The sequence below is a fragment of the Prosopis cineraria genome, unplaced genomic scaffold, assembly GCF_029017545.1.
Source record: "Prosopis cineraria cultivar Desert tree isolate PC_DT_omini unplaced genomic scaffold, ASM2901754v1 PC4, whole genome shotgun sequence".
NCBI lineage: Eukaryota > Viridiplantae > Streptophyta > Magnoliopsida > Fabales > Fabaceae > Prosopis > Prosopis cineraria.
In genome coordinates, this window is record NW_026555335.1 from 19,071,916 (window position 1) to 19,096,190 (window position 24,275).

The window sequence follows — 24,275 nt, forward strand, 5'->3', positions numbered from 1 at the left end:
TTGGTGCGGTCCTGCATACCAAGATCAAAGCTTTGTAATTGTTAAATTAAATTAATTAATCGGTGATTACTATTTTTTTTATTAAGGTGTTGATGGTGGAGTAATTTGGGCGATCAGGAATACAATCTAATTAGTTTGTAAAGTTTTATAAGATATTTTTTTAAAGTAATTTTTGGTTCAAAATATAGAATACTTTATAATAATTAAATCATTTTTTTCAATTTCATCCCTTTTTCTTTAGCATAAAAGTATTTAATGTAGTTGTACTATTATTTAAAATCAAAAATAAACATGAAAGTATATGTCACTTTTTTATAATATAAAAAAAAAGGTTAACTTTTTTAATACAAGTGAAATGGTTGAAAGTTTCTTATAACAAAGATCAAAGAGAGTTTTTTCTTAATATTTTTAAAGAGATATTTTCCTATTAAATATAAGGTAAATAAGTAAATTATTTCTTGAATTTTAAGTATATAATATAGACCCTAAAATTTTTTCAAATTGTTCTCTCAATTTTTAAAAAGCAGAGAAATCTAACTCTTATTAACAAAAATTAAGTCTGACATTTAGTTGACCAAAAATGATATAAAAAAAAAAGACCTCAAAGATTATTGAAAAGATAAAGTTATAAAAAAATGACCAAATTTTTTTCTCATTTTATGTCATTTTCATGTTAAGTAACAATCAAAATTAACTTTTATTAACGATAGAGTTACATTACACCATTTTTAAAGTTGAAAAAATAATTTATATAATAGAAGAGTTCAAAATTTATAGTGCTACTATAGATAAAATTAGGAGGTAATTTACTTATTTATCCTTAAATTGATATCCTCAAAAACTTCTTTTTTTCTTTCATATCTAATTTTTTACTATTAATTCATGAAAAGTTGTGTTGATTTATAACTTCTTATGGAGTATATTGGAAGATGCGCTTTATACTAAAAATATAATTTGATTTGGTCATAATTCCACCTAGAAGTTTTCCTTTTATTTTTGACCGACATTATGCTTTGAAGTTTATGTATATCCAAATAGATTAGCATATAGGAGTAATATAATTTGGAAGCTCTCTTATACGTGATTTCCAATTATTCTTTGCTTAATATCTTGCATAAATAATTTTTTACCTATACTAGATAATTACTTGAGAAAATATTACTTGAAAAATGTAAAATATGGGAAAATTTGTAAAGGAAACTATAATAAAAAAAATTAAAAGTGACCAAAAAATTGGGAGAGGCAATATTTTTAAAAAAGTGCATAGCATGTCGTATGAAAAATAAGAAATTATTATTCAAAAATACAAAGGCATATATATTTAGGATGTTAAGTAGTTCCTAGTTTCCTTTATGCAATTTGAGCCAAAAACAAAATTGGGTCACTTATGTGACATCCCAAAAATTTAAACCCGATTAATTAAGTTTAATTAGGATAATAAAGGTTGTTGATGTGTGGTGTGTGACCAGAGTAGTTTAATTAGTGCGATTGATGGTGATTTCAATCCTTAATATGGGTCTGAAGTAAAGTAGGGTTGCACGGTTGCGAAAAAGGGCAAAAATAAGAAAGGTATGGTTCTGTGCCATACGTCACGACTAGTGGTTCATCCATCGTGGTGCATATGTGTGCCAACTAGCCTAGGTAGACCTCTTTGTGCCATATGCCGTGGCAAGTGATGCATTCATTGTGACCCATAGTCAATTTTTTATAGAAATAAGAGCATTCTGCAGCTCCAAAAAACAAAGAAAAAGGGAAAAAATGAAGAGAAACAAGAGTAGCTCTACTAGGACTTGGAGGATTCGAGCATTTAGAGCATTATAGAGCTTCTAAACATTAGAGATAAGGTTCCGAAGCCCTTTCCTTCTCTTCCTCTTGCATTGTTCATGATGTTGGGAGTTAGGGTTTAGTTGGGAAAGATAATTTTCGGTCCATAAAGGCTATAGGTCCAAACCTATTGACTTAAATAGAGTTAATAAAAGTTGATTGAGCTATTTAAACCTAGCATTTTATGACTGTATGTGTTTTTGGTTTTTAGGAGCCATAAGTAACCAAAAATCCATCATTAATGAGGTTGTTGAAGCAATGTGGCTCAATTAATGGTTATTTAGGAGTTCAATGAAGTTAATGATAGTTAGAGGAAGCTAAGAAACCTTATGAGTACCCTTATATTTGAAGAAATTGAATATTGAGAGAGTTGAAGTGTGACTGAGGTGTGGCAAATTGTTCTAAAGAAATTATTAATGATTGTTGTTTGAATCTGTGTAGAGTAAATACATTTTGGGCACCATTCAAGTTTTGTGAAGCTTTGGAAGTACGAATTTGAGAGGAAAATCTTTGACCTCTCAAAGGTTTGAGATAACTAAAGAAATTCTTTCTTGTGCTTTTGTGCGTTAATTTATTTATTGAGTTATACTTGATTATTGAAACATGTGAAATTGAATGAAATGCAAGTTTAGCATGACTTATTTGAAAACCCACTATAATGATTTTTGTAAAGTTCAATGATAGGTTTAATTGGAGTTCAATGATGTGATTTATTAATAGAGTTTAATGATTATGTATCAAATGGTGTTTAACGACTTGATGTGTCAAAGGTACAATGAAATAGTGCTATGATGTCTTATGATGTGTTGCTTGCAGAGTTCAATGAATTTGTGTATTATGAGGAGTCCAATATGTTGAACCATATTTTTTGATAATTACAAAACTAAGAGAAGAGGTGTGTGCTATATGTGTAGATACATAAAGATTCATGGATGACATAAAACTTTAGAGCATGAAGAATCAAGAGAAGAAAAGGATTCATAGTATAATTTATTTATTTCTCTTAGATTCAATGTGAAAACTATGAGAGTTTAATCACATGTTATTAGCTTTAAAATGAATGCATCATCTTTAGCTCATAAGTCTTATTTGTGCATCTCTGGACTCATCTTAGTAAATTCAAGCTTGTGAGTAATATCATTTTAGCTTGAATTGGATTATAGAAGTTGAGTTTTTCACTGTATGATGTTTCACGCAAGATTCAGTATGGTCCCATACATGATATGTCACGTTAGGCACCCTGACTAACATTTCACACTTTGAATCAATAGTGATCCACGTATGATTTGTCACTTGTGTTTGTGTGATACCTTGATAAAGCTTCTATGCTCCAATTCATGCAAGCTACCCTTGTGTTTGCATGCTTGAATTATCATCTTGTGTTTCTTTGCTTTTTGTGTAGTGTCATTTCATGCTTGGAAGTAAAAGTGTTCACACATGTTTTGTCACTAAGTCTTTTGAACACATTTTAGCTAAGTGAGTCTTAAGCCATTTCAAGCCTATTTCATATTGTACACTTGCACGATTTGTTATTTATTGTTTTGAATCTTTTCATTCATGCAATTCTCGCTTGAATGCACATTAGTTCCACATATAATATGACTTCCAGAATGACTTAGTTTTGTAACTAGCCATTTCACATGTGAGAGGTAGATTATTCCACTCATGATTTGTTATCTAGAATGGTTTGGATTTTGTAATCCTCCATTGCACACGTGATAGTAGTTGGTCCCATGCGTGATTCATCACATAGATTGGCTTTAACATTTTGCCAACCAATTCACATGTGAGAGCTTAAGGGTAACACAATTATTTCGTCACGCAGAATGGTTTGCATATTCTTATCCTTCGAAGCATGTGTGAATCACCCTGGTGTTTACGCTTGAATTATCATATATGCTTGATTAGAACTTAGCTAGCTCTGTTTCATGCGTGAATTGTCTGGTTGCATGCATGGATGTCACTAAAGGCTACATATACTATTCTAACAGTTTGTAAACTGTCAAAACTATATATGTGATATAATTCAAGTCTAGAACAAAAATTTTGATCTTTGAGTTAACTATTCACCATTTGAACATTCTTAAAAAGCTTTCAAAATTTTGCATCAAAGTCTTGCATCCATTCATTTATCATTATTGATAAATTTTGTGAAAAACTTCTCAAAACTTCTTAAGATTTCATTTATACTCAATCTACTCTAGAGAGTTTATCTTTGAGAGATCTTTATTTTGTAGATAAGCTAAAATCTTGAAAATGAGTTTTTCAAGTAAATTATAACAACTTGCTAGTTGTAACAAAGTTGGATTGTTAATATAAGACTAGTCAAGTCTTGTGAGTTATATTGTGGTTGTAAGCACCCATTGAAACTTGTGAGTTTAGTTGAAAATCTCAAGGGTAATCTTGAGGACTGGACACAAGCCAAGATTTAGGTTGAATCTGGATAAATCTCTTATGTCAAATCTCTTTATTCCTTGTAACTATCTTCCTTTCTTTTAAGTTCACCATAAAAATTAAATGTCACATAATTGACCCCTATCTTGGATGCTAGCCTATCTATCATAATGATTATGTTATATATAGAGTTCAACGACTATGTGTAAATGGAGTTCAATGATCATGTGTTTTGGGAAGTTTAATAATTGTGTATAATGTGGATTTTTATGATTAATTATGAATTGAGAAAATGTAGAGTACAATGAAGTGAATTGACATGTTAATGTGTGGAATAACTGCATGCTATGAGAAATGTTAATGTGTGGAATAATTGCATGCTATAAGAAATTACATTTTTGATACACTATATGATCTTGAGAGACAAGAGTTCGCCTAAGACGAGGAGTAGAAAATTACAAGCCACATGGTAAGCTTCCATCATAGCTTTATAGTATACTTGGATTTGTTTATAATTATTATCCCACTTATTCGATGAGAGACTGTCCCACTTGTTCAATGAGAGACTCAAACCTAACTAGTTTTCAGTTTCTTCAACAAAGAAGCTAGTATAGGGAGAATGAAATCCCATAATGTGAGAATTGGGAGAAACCGTAAACCACAAGTGAGTTAGGCAACCTCTCTTGTGTGAATGGCTAAGGTAGTCTCAATACATAAATAACTCCAATGTGTTATAGCTTACGATTGTGTCAGAGGCATAAGAAGAATATAAAAGAGGCATAATCATGCATATAGTGATAAAAGGGCACATAGTTATCTGTATTGTGACCCTAGTGATAAAAATCATGTGATTAGTCTAATATCTATGTGAAATTGTGTTACCTAGTCATTATCTCATAATTATATGCTACTATGATTGAGAAGTGCAAATATGTGCTTGAGCATGTTAAATTGTTTTGTAAATGACAATAATTGCTACTTACATGTAAATTAATTGACATGAATTAGTATGAGTTAGATGACCTTGGTTACTATGTGTTGTACTCACCTTTTTATCTTTAATATTGCAAGGACTAGCTCAACGGGACAAGCTAGGGGGAAACAATTTGAGGCATAGGATTGCTATCTTATTTGTAAGCCTCATCTTTCCTTTGATTATTAACGTGTATAATCTTGCATAATATTTCCAACTAAGAAAAATTCATATATTTGGCTTACTTGCACTATGAAATTATGATATTATATTATGTATTTTGGGCCCTATGATGGAATACATATTCATTGTGAAATTTACTATAAAGCCAAAATAGTAATGCAAGTAGGAAGTTAGTGAAATTGGGATTATTGTTGAATGGTATGATGATTTATGAGTTTAAGGCTCCCTTTCTATTTTTGTGATTAAAGGGTTGAGCATTAAAAATATGTTTCATATGTGTTGTCAGTGATGTTGCGTATTGCATAGGTCCAAAATAGCCTATTATGATGTGTTTGAATTGTGAAAAAGAGAGAATTGTGAAATGGATATCCAATTTTTGACTGAAAAATAATTTAATTGTGAAATTAGTACCATTAGCTAGAATTAGGAGAAAGCTCTCTGTAGAAACCTAATTACCTCAATTAGACGTCAAATTAAGAAATGGGGCGTGTTGGAAGTTCTCCCCAATTGCTATCATTTGATAGCAATAGATGCTATCAAATATTGTGCAATGTGCTTACAAAGGCTTACAAGCCACGGTGCCTGCCTAACAAGCCATAACACACGTCTCTACTTTGCAATGAATAACTATTCTCATGTGTAAGTATTTGATCCTTTTTTAGATCTCATACTTTTGTATGCTAGTTAAACTTTGATTTTTTACTTGTAAAGATATTTTAGTGAGTTTTACATTTTGAAAACTTAGGATCCTAAAATTGTAATTCTACAAATGTGGTAATCATACTTTGAGGTTAATTCCTTGATTTTCTTGAATTTTAGTATTAATTGGTGATTAGTAAGGGAGACCTTATGTAATCTCCTTATACTAATTACCAATATTTTCAAAAGCCAAAGTAATCAAGGGTCTAAACTCAATAAGGATTACCAAGTTTTCTAAATTTGTGCAAATAGGATATACATAGTTTAAAAATTTACAAATGGAATTTTAAGATTACAGCACTTAAAATACTCACATACATTTTCAATATATTCAAATCAGAGTTTAAAATGTTTACGGAAGCATGGAAATCAAGAAAGAATCAAAACATTTGAATAAAATCTTAAGACTGTAAATTGTACAGATGCGCCACGGCACATTGCATGGGTTTGACAGTATTTTGCTGTCAAATTGATAACATAGGGGGTGAACTTCCAACGCATTCCAAACCTTCGTCCAACATCCGATTGCAGTGATTTAGGTATCTATAGAGAGCTTTCTCTTAACTCTAACTAATGCATAAGTTTCACAATCAAATTCATCTTCTATCAAAAGTTAGACACCTAATACCAAATTCATTTCTTTTTCACAAAAACTCACAACTAAGGTGTTCAAACTCCAACCAATGTGCCAAAAGACTACACTAACCCTTAGACTACACTCAATGAACGATTTTGGAGTTGTGCAACACACCACACCCATTCAAATGCACACATATCATAAATGCAACCCTCAATCCCTAATTTCAGGAAAATTTTACAAAAATTCATCAATATTCATTCATAACCATCAAAATATACTTTTCCCTACTTGCACAAGTATTTTGGCTTTATACAAGTTTTACAACCACATCTCACTAACTGAGGGCATAAAATACACCTGATTTTCACAATGATAAGGGAAATAGATCAAAACAATCATGAGTCCTATTTGGCAAATTAGCATCATTCAATACACATAAATAAAACAAGGAGGCCTATATGTAGGATTTACACACAAAATCCTAAGCCTTAAAGTGTTTCTCCAACCTAGATCTGATGAGTTAGGCCTTAAGAATATTAAAGAATGAGGGGTGAGTACAACGACTCAATAACCAAGGTCCACCTAATCTATATAGTTGCATATCAATTTGAATGGATGCAAATGGCAATAAATTCACATATAATGCACATATAGCAAATATAGCCTCAACCACAGCAATAACAATCATGTGACTAGGCATATAACATATATTATCATGCATCTCAAATATACACAATATAAGGTCGTAAAAATAACAACTATACACCTTTAAAACACGTTGAACCACAATAATAACAACCATGTGACTAGAAATAGATGCATAATCCAAAGCCAACCTTATACCCTCTTGTTATCTCCAACATAAAATCGGTGGCTATTAAGTGGCTATGTCCACAACTTAGACTAACCCAACTTTCTACTTAGAAGCTACCAGGTCAAAGTTAACTTACTCACTTATATACTGCAGTTTTTCCCAATACTAATAATCATAAGTGTTGTACCCTTAATCTAGCCTCCTCATGAACTAATGGAGACTAGTTACATTCGAGTCCTTTAAAGAATAAGTGAGACATTTTCGAATCAATTATGGCATAATGGCGACCTCCTAATTCTAACAATCGGTGCCAAGGAAAGCTTTTAATTCCAATGATAAGCCACTAGTACCACATGGATTTACTAATCTACTCCTTTCCCTAGGCAAACTCTCGCTAATGATCACGCTATGCACATATTATACATATTTATGCAATTCAACCATTGAAAGGTTACCTTAAATCTTTGAGAGGTTAAATGTTTAGCTCTCACAATACCAACTTTCAAAGCTTCCAAATTAGCTTGAATGGTGCCGGAATTAAATAATCTATAACCAATCACAAGAATATCATTATTACCCCATTTTTTGGCAATTTCCAACATTACAACTCCACATTCTTTTTTCATCAAGTCATAAACTTACTACTCATCATATCCAATGGGTTTACTAGGTTTCAATAACTCACTTGTCATTAATGAGCCATTAGATCACCATTAATGATTAACAAACACTCCTAGCAACCTCATTTATTGCTATTTTCGTGTATTAATAGCTCCCATCAACCAACAACTCATAAAATCATTAATATAAGGTTTAAATATTTTAAACCACTCTCATTATATCCATCTTAGCCAATAAGTTTGAACCCATAGCTCAAAAGAACTGAAAATTACTCTCTCGACTCACCCTAACTTAACTCCTCATGAAAATGGAAGAAAAGGAGAAGAGAAATACAATGCACTTACCTTAGGTGTTTGGAAGCTCCACATTATCTCCAATGAATCCCAACTTCATGTCTTAGCAAAGCAATTTTGTGCCTTTCATTTTCTCCATCTCTTCTCATCTAATCTTTCATGCAAACACGAATTGACTTATGTAGGATTTTAGCCATGTGCCACAGCCCATGCAGCCTCCCGCAGCGGCGCATGGCATAGAGAGGCCCAATTTACATTGGTTGCATCTATACACTGTGGCAGACGTTCCTCGCATCGTGACATGTGGCGCAAACAACCTTTCTTCACTTTTTCCTCCACTCTTAATATCCGGATGGTCTAACTTCACTTTAGACCCATTTTTAGAGCTAAAATCACAATCAAACACACTTATTAAATCTTTTTGGCCACACACCACATCAAAAGATTAAACTTAATTACCCTAATTACACATAGTTAATCAAGTTTAAATTTTTAGGATATTACACCTTACAACTTGAAGATAAGTAAATTTGGCATTCTTAAAATATTCAATCTAGTAGAAGGGGCTAGTTCCTCACAACATGATGTCACCATGTGACAAATAAAGGTGTGACAAATAAAGGTTCAAATCCTCATTATGAGAGGCACCCATATTATGTCTTAAATAGAATTATCTTTAGTAAGAAAATACCTATGAACAATAAAAAAAACTTAACATTCTGGAAGACAAATTTGACAAGAATTGAAGTAAAAGAAAGGGAGAGTTGCAATGAGGGAAATTTAAAGCAGCAATATTGCTATGCAAATTCAAAGAAATCTAAAATTCTTCTAGAAGCCCAAAGGTCCTCAGTGCAATTAAATGTATAGTGAAAATAGCATAAATGCCCCTGCCTTTGTTTTTTTTTAAAGGGTTGCCATCATTGACCGGTTGTTGAAGCTCTATTGATAGCGGGGAGGCTGCTATTGAAGATCAAATCTGGTCAAATGTGCCAAGGCAAAATTTAAACCCTTTACTCCTTGATTGTTCAAAATATAAACTACTACTAAACCTTTAAACCTTTTTAATTATATGTTACTTGTGTGTGTGCGTGCGTGTGTGTCTCTTATAATAGAATATTGTGGCCTCCCTTCTTTTCTCTTTTCAGAATATGTATTTTAATTCAATTTTTAACACTACTAAAAATATTTCATTAAAAATTCTAAAATACTTAATTTTTTATTTATAATTATGTAGAGCTGTCTTTAAAATCTAACTATTTTATCTCTCTCTCTCTCTCCCCAAGTTAAAGAACTTTAAATAATTAAGCATGGCAGTATTTAAATAAAAATTTTAAAATATTTTATTAAAATTATAAAATTTATAGAAAAATAAAATAAGTTGTATTGACTGATTTATCTCTTATTATATTAAATTCTTATTTAAATAATTTTTTTCTTGTGTTTGAAATATTTTTTTTCCAAACTTTTATTTATTTTTTTTTGCATAACTAAAAAATTTAAAATATGAATTCAAAAAATAAACATATATGCAATAATTTTTTTTAATAGCTCAACTAATTTTTTGATAACATTTACATTTAAAGAAGGGTATTTTGATCAAATATATATAATTTAACAGTTAACTAATAGTTATGTGAATGAAATGAAATCTTGAAAGTAGAATGAAGGTTTTTGTTTGATGACTATTAACTTTAATAAAAATTAATATGATTTTTAAATTTAAAGGAGAAGTATTGTAATTAAGGTAAAATAGAGGGGGGATCATTATCTTTTAATATATAAATTATAACTTTTGTTTTCAAGTATTTATATGAGCTGTTGTTAATCATGAATGGGTTATTAATATTTAAAAAATTCCTTGTAATATTTGAATATGACTTGTTAATATTAAAAAAATTATAAATTTTTCAAACCAAACTTGTTTGATTTTTTACAACTTATTCATTTAATATTGATAAGTTGTCAATATTATGCTAAATAAAATAATGTATATTATAAATTTTTTCAAATATTTTCATAGGCTTTTGTTAATTATGAATGTCTTGTTCTTAATATTGGAACAATTACTCAAGGCATCTATAATTAACAACTTATGTTTGAATATTTGTAAGTAATTATTTAGAATTTAATATTACGATGTTTATAATTAACAAAAGCCTATAAAAATACTTGAAAAATAAATTTACACCATATATATTTTTTATTTAACATAATATTAAAAAATTATCAATATTGAAAGAACAAGTATTAAAAAAATTGAACAAGCTAGGTTTTAAAAATTAACAACCAATTTTATATAGGGTAAAGTTGCAAATTTGGCCACCAACTATTTTTTCAAAAACACGAAGTAACTCATACTATCAAGTGATGCGAAATAACTTCTCAACTTTAAAAAATAAAGTATCAAGTAGCTTTCATTAATTTTGACTTAACGGATGTTAACTTTCATGTAGGGCTCACGAAATTTTGACTTAAGTGACACGTGGTACTCCATCTTAGCATGTATAAAGGTGCAAGTTTAGCTATGAATTATTTTTCAAAAAATATTGGGTGGCCTATATTATAAAAAAAATATAGACTATCGAGCACCTTCTCATCAATTTTAACCAACCACTATTTATTTTTAAATTTATGAGACTCGCAGCACATTAATTTCTTCAATCTTCTTACTTTATTTCTCAGACATTCATGAGGACAATATCAACGAGGTAGAAGCTTGATTTTACTATGTGTGAGATAAGCTTGATTCTAACTTAATTTAGTAATGACTTATTTCTTCTACTTTATTGAGGTCATCTTCATAAAAACTCTTTCAACTTCTTTTTCTCAAGTTGAAATTGAGAATAAAAGTAAGAAGATTTAAGAGATTGACATATTGTGAATCTCATATTTGATTGCATAGGTGTTCAAATGTTTTTTTTTTTGGGGGGTTTTAAACTCTTGACTCCTTGGTTTTCTAAAAAAATAGACTACCACTAAATCATTAAAACTCTTTTGTTATATGTTACAAAATATTATATATATATATATATATAAAATAACTTTTATTTTGAAGCATTTATGTGAGTTATTAATTATGGATGAGCTATTGTTAGTATCCAAATAATCACTTTTAAATATTCAAATATAATTTGTTAATGTATAAAAAAGTTGACAATTTTTAAAACTCAATGTCTTCAATTTTTCACAACTTATTCATTCACCATTGATAAGTTATCAATATTATGCCAAATAAAATAAACTATTTGTTATAAGTTTATTTCCCAAGCATTTTCATGCACTTTCGTTAATCATGGATGAGTTATTATTAATATCCGAATAATCATTTATAAATATTCAAACATAACTTTATAACACATAAAAAAACTTGTCAAATTTTAATACTACAATTTTTTTTTTCTTTCACTTGTTCCTTTAATATTGATATGTTATCAATATTATGTTAAGTAAAAAAAAATATAATGTTATAAATTTATGTTTTAAGCATTTTCATTGTATTTTGTTAATTATCGACACCTTGCTAATATATGAAAAATCACATGTAAATATGAACATCACTAATCAAGTCAATCTTTAAAACCCAATTTTTAAAACAAGGCATCTATAATTAGCAAGTTATATTTAAAAATTTACAAGTGATTATTCAGTTATTAACAAAATGTCCATAATTAACAAAAACTCATGAAATTTCTTGAAAAATGAATTATAACATATATATTTTTTATTTAACATAATATTAATAACATGTCAATATTAAAACTAAATTTTAAATAGTTGACCAAGTTAAGTTATAAAAATTGCCAATTTTTTTATGTATTTAAAACTCATATTTGAATATTTACAAGAGTTGCTCAGTTATTAACAATTATTCATCCATGATTAACCAAAAGTCATGAAAATACTTGAAAAATAATTTTTAACATATTTTTTATTTCACATAATATTAATAACTTGTCAATATTAAAACAAGTTGTGAAAAATCAAACAAGTGAGGTTTTAAAAGCATTAATAAGTTTTATTCAAATATTTATAAGTGATTCTATATTAACAACTTGTCCAAGTTCAACAATTCACATAAATGCTTAAAAACAAAAGTTATAATACATATTATATTTTGCAAAATAAAATTAAATAATTTTGATGGTTTAATGGCAGGCCATATTTAGACAATCAAGTAGTCAAGGGTTCAAATCTCCCATTGACTCCTTAACACATTCGAGCAGATTCAACCGCTCATGCCTGCAACAATGATATTTTGTGGGGAAAACAGAGACAGAAGCATTTGTATTATTTCAATGATATATTTAACTGTAGTGAGAACTTTGGGACATGCAAAGGTATTTTAGATTTTTTAAACCTGCATAGCAATATTGTTGCTTCTGAAAGCCCTCATTGCTATTCTCCTAGAAGGAAACCCCCAAACTACTCTCAAATTTCTGCGGAATTAGTTTGAGTATTCAGCAAAGCTAGGACATGCCGCTACAAAATAAGTTATCTCGTTATTAAATAAATTCATTTTCAATTTATATTTTACAATATTGATTAAAAACTAATGTCGGTAAATTTTCATATTGAAACATCCAATTCTAAGCAAAAGTTAATATCCTCCCACAATTATAAATTATAATTAAAATAAACTAAAAATCATCAAAATATTTGTTGAAATTAAATTTATTTAATGACTTCAATGACATCTATATTGAACAATACCACCAAGTTCAATTTCAAGATCACCCGGTACGTTGAAGATTAGAGGTTTACAACATTCGTATTAAAAAAGCTAAATAGTTAATAAAAATATAAGCAATTAAATATAGTAATACTTATTAACATTCCCAAAATAATGTCATTTTGTACCAACAATCATTCCACTATCACATATAACACTCAAACACTGCAAACTGGGAAATGTAACGGTAAATTGGATCAATCTATACAGAAAAGAATTAGAACAAATGAGGGTTCTAGAATCAAACACAACCAAGCCTCTGGAAATAAGGATGGAGTTAGATTGAAAAAGAGATTATAAAATATTCCTGTTCTTTCTCAATGTTAGCACGAACTCCACATTTGGATATTAACTAAATTAGCCTGTGAAGATACAATCTCGACAAAAATTACACTTCAAATTTCTAAGGTGGCAGTAGCAATAATTAAAAGACAGCCACCACCTATGAATGACTTCTACATTTAAAAATTATAAAGGAATAAATGAACCATCAATACTTATTCTCTGAATAGCTGAACTTATATATATGTTATAAATGCTATGGAAAGATTAAGCTACCTGCTAACTGGACCCGAGAAGAAGACCAGGAAGAAATGATAGAGCCCATGAATACAAGACTCTACGAGTTGTTCGATGTAATTGTACTTGGAAGGAACTTAACGCGGCTACATTTTTTTAATTTGGATAAAGCTTCTTTCGGCTTACCTAGCAAGAGATCCACATAAATTGCAGTAAGTGTGGCTTCTGGACTGTTTGGCAATATGGATAATGCCCGGGTTATTAATTGATGGGCTTGGTCTAACTCACCCTGCATTGCAGATAATGCTGCAAAATTTGCATAGATTATTCCCCGTGCCTCTTCTGGCTTGAGACAATCGATGCATTGCGAGTCATCAGACGAGGAAATGTTGGCAGTCACAGATCCTCCAGTTCCATCTTCACATACAGCAGTTCTATCCATTTGCCATTTCTTGCAGTCCCCTTGACTGAAAGGCAATTCAACAGTGTTTCCCCCAGACAAATAAATTGACAAATGCTCAGCAGCTTCAGCTGGTCTGTTTAGCAAGCAAAGGGCCTCTGCTGAATAAACATGGCCTAGAAAGTGATATATTCTAGAACATTCTGGAAGTTCTAGAAGTGATGCTGCAACTGACAACGCCTTAACAGGGTTATCCAATTCCAATTCCACGTATGCCAGGTTAGCAAGAGCTACCTGCTTAATCAATAAATTTTCTCTTCTGCAAGTATCTTCATAATAGGAAAGGGAGCTCTGAATGACTTCTTGATTAGTACTTCCCTTTTGTTCTTTCATGTCCCCGTTTGAATTAGCCTGACCTGAGTTTAACGCTAATGAAAATGCCTTGGAATCGATTCCAAGTAAATTCTTATTGTTTGAATTGTTGGATGACACTTCACCAGAATTATTTTCCTCCCTTGAATTTAAAGGCATTTCATATTTTAACCTATCTTTCTTGTTGGAGTCAAGCAAGTATAGGACATTTAAGAGGCACTGCCGGGCCAGAGGCATCGATAAATTCAGCTGCATATCATTTTTGAGATGACAGTCATCTCTGTCAAGCAACTCTACACATCCATATCTTGGAATCCCATCGTTCAATACAAGTTGCCTCAATTTCCCATTCCCAACAACACGTACTCCAACTTCCAACCTAGTTGATAAAACACAACTTGATTTAATTAGGCCCTTTTCCAAAGCCATTAGACAGCATTCCGAGAGCCGAAGCCACAAGAGAGGCTTATTGTATAAGACAATACTAGACTTCTGAAAACAGCGAGCAGCAAGTAATGGCTTTCCACAAACCAAGTACTGCATACCACAATTATATATGATAAGAAGAGTGTTATCCTGTGAGAAAGTCGGTAGTTTTAGTGGTTGGTTCTTCCTAAGGGATGAACAATTAGTCAATGCCTTTGAGAAAAACACTGATGATGTCTGGTATTTCCCAAGTTGATAGTAAATGCAACCAAGATTGTTGTGGAAAATGCTCAAAAACGCTGTGTCTGTCTGGTTGTTTGCTACCATCAATAGCTTAATTGCTTTGCGGTGGTTACCACGAGCATATTCAAGCTGAGATTTCAAAAGAAGAGCCATTGAAGAATCTCTTCCACGTGCAATGTTCATAGCCAGCTTGACTTCACGTTTTGCTAACTTCAAATTCCTAGTTAGCAGCAAAAATTCAACCTTGTAAAGTTGAAATTTAAGCTTCAACTCAACATTAGAAAACCTATCAACCGATACTCTTGATAGGTCATTTGAAGATATGCCAGTTGGCCTGCTTAAATTTTGTCCACCCATATCCAGTATCATGGCTTCATAATCAAGGGCCTCTTCAGAAAAAGCTCTAGACAGATGATTTTCAGGCGCATTAGCAATTGACCCCAGATCAGAACCGACGCATCTGCAACTGATGGACCACTAGGGGCTGATGAGGGCTTGGTAATTACGTTTGCAGATTGTTGCTGTGCTATGCTTCCATTGTCGCCTTGACTTACATTAACACCAAATGCCCTTTCCAGATAAGACAAAACATCCTGACAAACCAGATTCCAGCATCAGGATTTTGCACTTGTGAAAGGCTTATAGAAAACAAAAACAAAACCCAAAAATAAAATCTATAAGCTCCTCACACATATTGTGTCCAGAATTTTTTTTTTTTTAACTACCAAAAGTACTAAACTAATGATCAAAATCACTTCAAAATATGCTCATAATCTAGAGCAAGAAGAAAGAACTCTCCTGTGTGTGTGTGTGTGTGTGTGTGTGTGTGTTCCTTTGTATCACAAAAACTCTTGGCATATTCGAAACCCATATTTTACATTACTATAATTCTACCATACCAAGCATTATCTGAAATATGTATGACAAATTTCTAAATACAAAATAACTAGTAGATACTTCTGAAATCAAACCAATTAAAATATTCTCAATACCTAATCATAAAAAAAGTAATAAAAAAACAATAACAAAATTGTAATGAACAAAGAAAATTAAGTGACTATATGAACATATAGGATAAGAAATCATCCATAAACAATAGTAGAGAGAAAACAAACATAACTACAACAAAGGTCGTCCTGCCCCTCCACATTCCAAGAAGGAAAGCAAACATAGTTAATCTTTAGAACTCCCTACTTCTATGACCAATTCCAGGGGCAACCCAATTCTTCCTCAAAACATATTAACGATAAGGAATCAGTTGATTATGATTGATTATGCTAATAATTGTGATGATGGTAAAAAATCAAGGAGATCATGTTACGTGATCTTGTTATTAATAGGGATATTATTATATAATTAGTCATTATAGCATTTTCTTGTACATGCACTATAAATAAGAAACTCATGTAAGTCAAAACTCATTGACTAGATTTCTATACTTTGTCATTTTGATCAATGATTACTCTGAGTATACTTGGTAGCTTTGGTTCACTTTGACACAAAAGGAGCAGTCATAAAATAAGAAACTCACAAGCATCAGCGATATTTATATCACTGTATATTTCAAAAAAATCACTCAGTCTCACCACTCAAATGTCCAAACACCTGCAACACACCTAAAATATAGGGTTAAAGTGTGAATCCGCCCCTGAACTATCATGCAAGGGGTCGATATCCTTAACTCTTAAAAACTGCAATGTTGCCCTGGACCTTTAAACAGAGCAATGTCACCCAAATTTAACAGATCAAAACATTTGACTGTTAGTTGATTGGCTTAGGTGGCATGCCCATGTGGCGTCTCCCTCACTTTTTTTTTCTCTCTCGATTAAAACTTTGCTTATTTGTCATTCAAACATGGGTAGCTTCTATGAAATCTCAAGAAGAAGATCCAACAAAGAAGATGAAGCCTAGAAATTCACAACAAACCCAAAATATGAAAATCAAATGAAAAAGAAAATCGGAACCCTAAACTCAAGAAACATCAACACTGAGAGAAGATCTAAATGCATAATAATATAATGAAAGGCCTAATGTGAGGACTAGGGATGAGGCAAATCTGGACTTCACACTTAGGTGATCCAGACTGACTGAATGGCTCTGGACTTAGAATGGTGAACGATCTTGCCACCCTCTACTTGCGATCCCTTCCCCCAATATTTGTGTTTCGCTTCTTCAAAGTAAAGCATGAGATCAATGCAATGTAAGAAAATAAAAGAATTTTTACCAAAAAAAAAACAGGAGAATAAAAGGCCGACAAACAAAAACTTGATCTTGGCATCCAAACCAATGGAAACCTGATTGGCGAATGGCCTTGATGCAGTTTCTGAATCCCATTGCTAAACCATTACCCTTGTCATCATCACTGCCCCTTTCTCAAATTCCCAACCCTCAACTTCTGGACTCACTTGATATTTCTCCTTCCCCACTTCCTACTCTTACTTTTTCTCTTGAGTCTCGACCCTTACTATCATCACCTCCTTCACTTCGTTAAGACCATCTTGCTCCTCCTCTTTTTTTTTTTAATACAAAGCCATGGGAAACCGTGCGGGGGAATGGTACAAATCAAATCATATCAGATTCCAGGTGGGATCTGCATCCCGGCGATAGATGATTAAAAATGATGAGATCTAAATTATCTTAAGAGGTCTAGTGAGCGAGAAAATCGGTGTAACTATTTGCTTCCCTAAACGTGTGATCGAAGGTAATGATCCAATCTTTCATGACAAGGTCTTTGATTTTATTGATAGTTCCAAAGAGAGTATGATTGTCAGAAATATTATGCTGAATAAGTGAGAGGACTTCCATATAGTCAGAATGTATGTTGATATTAGAACCCCACATATTCCAACAAAGCTGAAGTCCTTCAAGAATGGCTAAAAGTTCAGTTACCTTGATCCAGTTACTTAGAGAAGGTATTTAGAGAACCCCTTGATCCAGTTACCTTTGTCATCACGCATGATTTTGCCACAGGATGCAACTCCATTGGAACCGACAGCTCCATCAACATCAAGGCAGATCCAACTTGTATCCGAAGGTCTCCAACATGTTTCAAATCTTTTTCCATCACGATTAAAAATGGTAACTTTTGATTGGAGCCTCATGTCATTAATAACTTGTTGGGTACTAGAGAAGACAATATCAATGTCCTGAATAGTATCTTCAAAAAAAATCCTTTTGCAGCGCACCTTCTAGATGTTCCAATAGACTTGAGCAAATAGCTTCTGCCAAGAAATCCTTCTTTCATTTAGGTTGCCCGCCTTAACTTTGACATTCCAAGATATCCAGTCCTGCACAGAAAGGGAGAAGAAGGTATTAAGTTTTGAAGGTTTTACAAGTTTAATCCAAATATTACGAGCTTCAATGCAATCTCTCAAAATGTGAATAGAAGAGTCCGGAATGTTACAACCAAAGGTGCAAATGCATTGAGAATGGGCATTCCCTTCGATATAGTTGGAGTTGAATAGAAGTCTATCCCAAGCAGCTTTCCAGAGAAAATACTTAATTTTTTCATATGCAGGCCACTTTCAAATCTTAAACCAAATGCTGTCATTAGCTTGATCCTTTTGAGAGACCACAGCTTTGTAAGCAGATTTGATAGAGAAATTCCCATCGGAAGAAGGTCTCCAAACAAGTACATCATCATCGCCACTAGGATTAGGTGGTTGAACCAGCGCAATTTGTCTTATCACCTCAGGATGGAGATGACGGTTTAGAAGGCTAAAATTTCATCCTCCTGTGGGGTTACGAAGATTAGAAACTCTTGCATGAAGAATGTGCTCAGCAGTAGAAAAAGCATACTTAACAAGAGGTTCTGGAAGAAGGGACCACTTACTATACCAAAATGAAATTTGGTCACCCTTACCAACTTCCCAACCGACGTGTGCCATGAATCGATCCCAAACTTTAGACATGCTATTCCAAGTAGATGAGGAGGAGCTAGGTTTATAAACCATAGGAATAGTGGGTTTAAGAGATTTATATTTGTCATGGAGGATCCTGACCCAAAGGCGATTAGGTTGAGTGATGAGACCAAGTTTCATGATAAAAGCAATATTTTAAGCTTTAAACTTTTTGATGCCAAGATCTCCATAAAATTTCTCCGTGGTAACACAATCCCAAGAAAGAAGATGGGGTTTTTTGTGTCCGTCAGAAGAGTCTCAAAAGAAAATTTCTAGAGTTTCTCTCAAGTTCAGTTAGGACATTATTAGGTAACAACATGGTCTGCATAGAGTAGCTAGGAATGGCCAAAAGGACAGAATTAATAAGGACAGCCTTGCCAACGATGTTGAGGAAACGACTTCTCCAATTAGAAAGGCGAGAGCATACTTTGTCAAGTAAAAGGGCAAAGGTAAGCTTGGATGCCCTTTCGTGGATAAGAGGGATACCAAGGTATTTGCCAAGGTTTCTTGTGAGGGGAATGCCCAATTCAGAACTAATCTGAGTAGCTCTATTAATATTGACATTTCTAGAACAATAGAGCTTCAACTTCTCGATCATCTTGCTCCTCCTTTTACACCCAGCAGCCTTGTCCACTTCCTCAAATCCAAGTTCCATCACCATCCCTTTTTTTTTTCCTCTAAATTTTAGACTTTGTTTTTAGATTTATTTTTTCCTTTTACTTTGAATGTGGTTTGCTGATTTTTATTTCCCACACTCAGCCATATGAATGCTACTTTTACATAGGATATGCCAAGTGTCAAGCCATAGCTAACAAAGCATTTCACAGTCAAATATAGCTCATTCACAGTCAAAAAACAGAATGCGTTAATGTAGGGAAACATTGCACTCTTTTTGAAAGCTCAAGGGGAATATTGCACTTTGTAAGAGTTAAGAATACCAACTGCTTCTCGCATGATAGTTCAGGGGTGGATTTGCACTTTAACCCTAAAATATAAAAGTCAGGGATCAACAGTTCATCAACAACACTTGAAGCTGTTGATAATAATTCTGAAAATCTAACAAAGTCCAACAAAGGCTGCAAATAAACTTGTTCAATTATAAATGCAACTTACAGCTGATTTTGAGGCATCATGGCAAGCAAGGCTAGCATCAAGTAGCAGCAGGCATATGTGTAGAGCTGTTGTCTGCTTTTTTAAAGAGAACCCCAAAAGAATCCAAAAACAAAGCAGTCAACAAATTGCAACTTCCAGAATAATATAACATTTCATTAATTCAAAATATACCTCATTTATGGGTTCAATATTTTGATAGAGGGGTTCCAAAACGGACAATGTCTTTCTGTACTCATGAAGATGGAACCAAATAATGGCCTATAGAAATGAAAATCACAAAAACAAACAAACAAAATATTTTAACAAAATTTATATGCTGAAATTAAAAGATAAAGATACTTACGACACAGAGTTTAAACTAAAAAGGAGTCCAACATACAATATTTAGCATTGCCACAGAAGAGTCAAACTCATCTGTATACAATGCAGTGGTGCACATAGCACCTGAAAGCTGATGTGACGAAACATTACTGCCCTTGGATCCCAAAACAACTTTGTTTCCAACATTCTTAACTGACTCTCTATGTTCTCCAGAAGTAAAAGCAAGCTCGTCACATTTCCTCTGAACCAATGGCAGTAACCAGATGCAGTAGTAAGCACAACTAAATAAGAGGCCAAGACAAAAACATAAGTACAACTAAATAGAAATGGAAACTTCAAAGAATTAAAAAAAAAATGCTGGCCAAAATTAGTACAAATCAAATTTCAAAACCCTAAAATTTAACCAATTCTCACTTAATCACTTTATAATTTGAGGGCAGATTGGAAACAAAAATGGACATCAAAAGATTGAAAGTGTGAGTAGAAAGAATATGTCACCAATATTCTAATACCTCCTCTGGAATCATTCGACTGAAGATTTGATGAGAAAAATAATACTCAAGCCTTGAACACTTGTGTTTCCTAACTTAAAGTATATCATTTAGGTCTCAGTATGCATGTATAAATCTGTTTCCATCCATAAATATTAGCATAAAGAACCCAGATTAAAGAATTTAATAGTTAATGATTGGCATAACTATTTATGCAAATAAGCCAACCAGGTATTAGAAATTCCCCATCTTTGCAGCTCTCTCATCCCAGTGAAAGAAATATTCTCCATGACTAGGATTTACTATCATGTGAAGCAAGAAGGTACTTAAGATCAATCTAGACCAAGGCACATGGTAAAATTTTAAACCTCCATCCCACCATTTTCAGCCTGGTTCATATTGAGAAATTTCAAACTCCCTTCCCCCAAAATTAAAAGAAAATGTGTTCACATGCATATTGCTTAAAGGCTCATGAACTACTGATAGTTTGAGTTAGCACAATTTTTGAGTTTGCAGAATTCAAAATATAAGACTAAGCTATCACCATATTACTTTGTCATTACAATTTTTAATTTGCTGATGACAACACAATTATATTCCCTTTCTCGTGTAGAGTTTGGGAAACCATATAAGAAAACTATCATTCATTAAAACCCACACTTTTCAGGGGACAAAATCCGAACATCCCAAACCAAAAAAAGAATAAGGAACATATTAATTTCCCAGAAGAGCCAACCAACCCCCCCCCAAAAAAAAAAAGAAAGAAAGAAAGAAAGAAGAAGAAGCTACAACAAAGCTAACATTTCCATATAAACCACAAGGAGAGAATGATGAAAAAGAAAGGGGGCAAGTCTTACCTTTACACGATTAAGTACTTCAAACAACTTTTGGGGGTTCAAGCAAACATCTTGGAAGGATTTCGTAATTGCAATATTATGAAGGACCTGAAACATGAGTATTTAAATTTAAAATCTTATATATTCAGAAATAGGATAGCAGACTTGGTAGGTCGTATTAAACCTATGATCCCACCATGACCATCCTCCCTAATTGTATTAAACAGGCTGGAATATGAATGATAACAAATCTTTCTGCTACCATTAATATTGCCTACAGCCAATTTAATATCAATGAGACTTTAAAATATAAGACTCCCAGGAAAAGAGAACATTAATTCTTGATAACTACAGGCACGGACGGCAGCTCCAAGCAATCTAAAACAAAAAAAACTTATAGTGCTCAGTATCTGTTTTCACTCTGGTAGAAAAATCAGCTTCAAGAGCGCACTTAATCCACAATGCAAGGCTGCAACAACTCCAATTCCAAGAAAAGTGGATATTTATTTTGTTAACTTAGTGTTGCACGTGCAAACGAATGATAAGTGTGCCCTTGAACAGAACACAAGCTCAAAGTTTCTCTGTTGAAATTACTCCAGCATTCCACTTTAGATTCAATATATGTTCTTCTAAAAGTCCAACATCCTTCTTTTTTAAAGTTTGAAAGAGAACTGAGGGCAGGACGTCTAAACATCTTTCTTCCCAAAACATACGGAGGCATTCCCCAATGTAAACATCCAAACTGCTTAACACTTCATATTCAGCCATTCGTCTAGTGCTTTCCCCCAAGAAAAACTTTCTATCCATTTGCATTTGCCTTTATAGCAGCAAAAACTTCACAGGAAGAGCCTGCCCGATAGTGCAACCGGGATTCACCAAGATTGAACTTTATAGATTGAACTTTATCACTTAACAAAAAAGAAAACTTGAACTGATGAATCAATTGAAGACCACTAACGGCCAAGGAAGGGAAGGGGAAGAACATACCATGAACACCTACTAAAATCTGGGAAGGAGAATAGAATGGATTCTTGTCACAACTATTCAGATAGAAATATAAATGGAAATGCTTAAGTGAATGTTAACCATTTCCAGAATTATTTCGCCCAGAGGAAAAATAAAAGCGACTACCAAAGTTAACGACGCTAGTAGGATCAGTATCCATGCAAGATGATAAAGAAAGATGACCTTCGGATCGTCTTGTTTCATCAGCAAGAGCTGGTTCAAGAACTCAACACATTCGACGAACTTTCCCGACTGAAAATGGAAGACAGCTTCTTTTGCCAACGCAACAGTAACCGAGAAACCAGCATCATCGGAGGCATCAGCCGGCGAAGAACCATCGCGACTAAGGGCAGGGGCGGCCGTTGACGTAGAGGAAGGCGACAATGTCAAATCTCGACCTTCCATGCTCAGATCGAGTAATCAGGATACAAATCGTATTGCAAGAAAGTGGAAAAGCCCTAAACTGAGTGAAGTACTCAGGATGGAGAAGCACGGTGAGAAAGAATCTGAATTGATTATAAGAACAAAGTAAAAAAAAAAAAAAAACTAAGAAAAAAAAAAAAATATATATATATATATAGACCCCCTGCAGTACAGTGAAAAATCAAAATTGGTGAGAAAAATCTGTGTGTATGTAACGTATGTGTTGTTAAGTGTATCTGATCCTGGGCAGAGAGAGAAAGAACCTACTCGCCGAATCGGGAGGATACGGATAGGAACAGTAACTATGGAGTGGGCGGAATCCCGGAATCCGGAATCCGGAGTCGACGAGGCAGTTAGCTTTCGTCTAATCTGATTTTGGGACAACTAAAATGTAGCCCTTGAAGCTTTTCTGATTTTTCATTTAGCCTTTGTGGTTTCAAAATTTTTAAGGGCCATAGACCATTTTCTTTCCAAAAAATTTTTAAGGCATGTTGCGCATCCTGTGTTGAAGTTGGCGTAATATTTCCTTTAAATAATTTTATGTAGGAACAAAATTATCCTTCTATACCCATATCATTTTCATTAGTTGAGAGACCTATGTATAATGATAGTAAGGCATTTTAATTCATTTTGACTATCTAAAGTAAAGTAAGCTAAAAGGAATAGAATTGAATTGAGCTTGATTTTAGAAGTGAAACGATACCAAAACAAGTTAAAATGCCTTTATAACACAATGTGTAAACCTTATAATTATTTTACATTAACAGATGATAAAGTCTTTAATGAAAGGATGATTTTGTTTTTACAAAATTATTTAAAAAATATTACTCCACCTTTTAATATAGAATACTCTTAAAAAAAATTCAGGAGAAAAGAGAACTGAATTTTTAAATTGCTTTTGCTTCCAAGTTCAATGCACCAATTTCAAATCGTTAAGTTATTAATAACAACATGACATGAGAAAATTTCGAACATAGCAAACGACTAACAAGTGTTGACATGGACTCCACATGGACAACAGGTGTATTTTTTCTTTTTTCATAATCTTCTTAACTTCCGTTATCGAAGCCCTCTTATGCCTTCTAATGAATCCGTGCATATATTTCTAGTGCATTTT

The 24,275-nt window shown here is 32.7% G+C and overlaps 1 protein-coding gene across 1 annotated transcript; it reads right to left on the bottom strand.

The window, feature by feature from the left end:
- Nucleotides 1-13,370: 13,370 nt before the first annotated feature.
- LOC129308178 (uncharacterized) lies at nt 13,371-23,497 on the bottom strand. The gene is given in 8 exon segments (XM_054949220.1): nt 13,371-15,522; nt 15,525-15,663; nt 20,083-20,154; nt 20,254-20,340; nt 20,462-20,644; nt 21,752-21,838; nt 22,919-23,321; nt 23,426-23,497. Coding segments are annotated over 7 exon segments (2,583 nt in total). The 5' UTR covers nt 23,141-23,321; nt 23,426-23,497; the 3' UTR covers nt 13,371-13,729.
- Nucleotides 23,498-24,275: the final 778 nt, after the last annotated feature.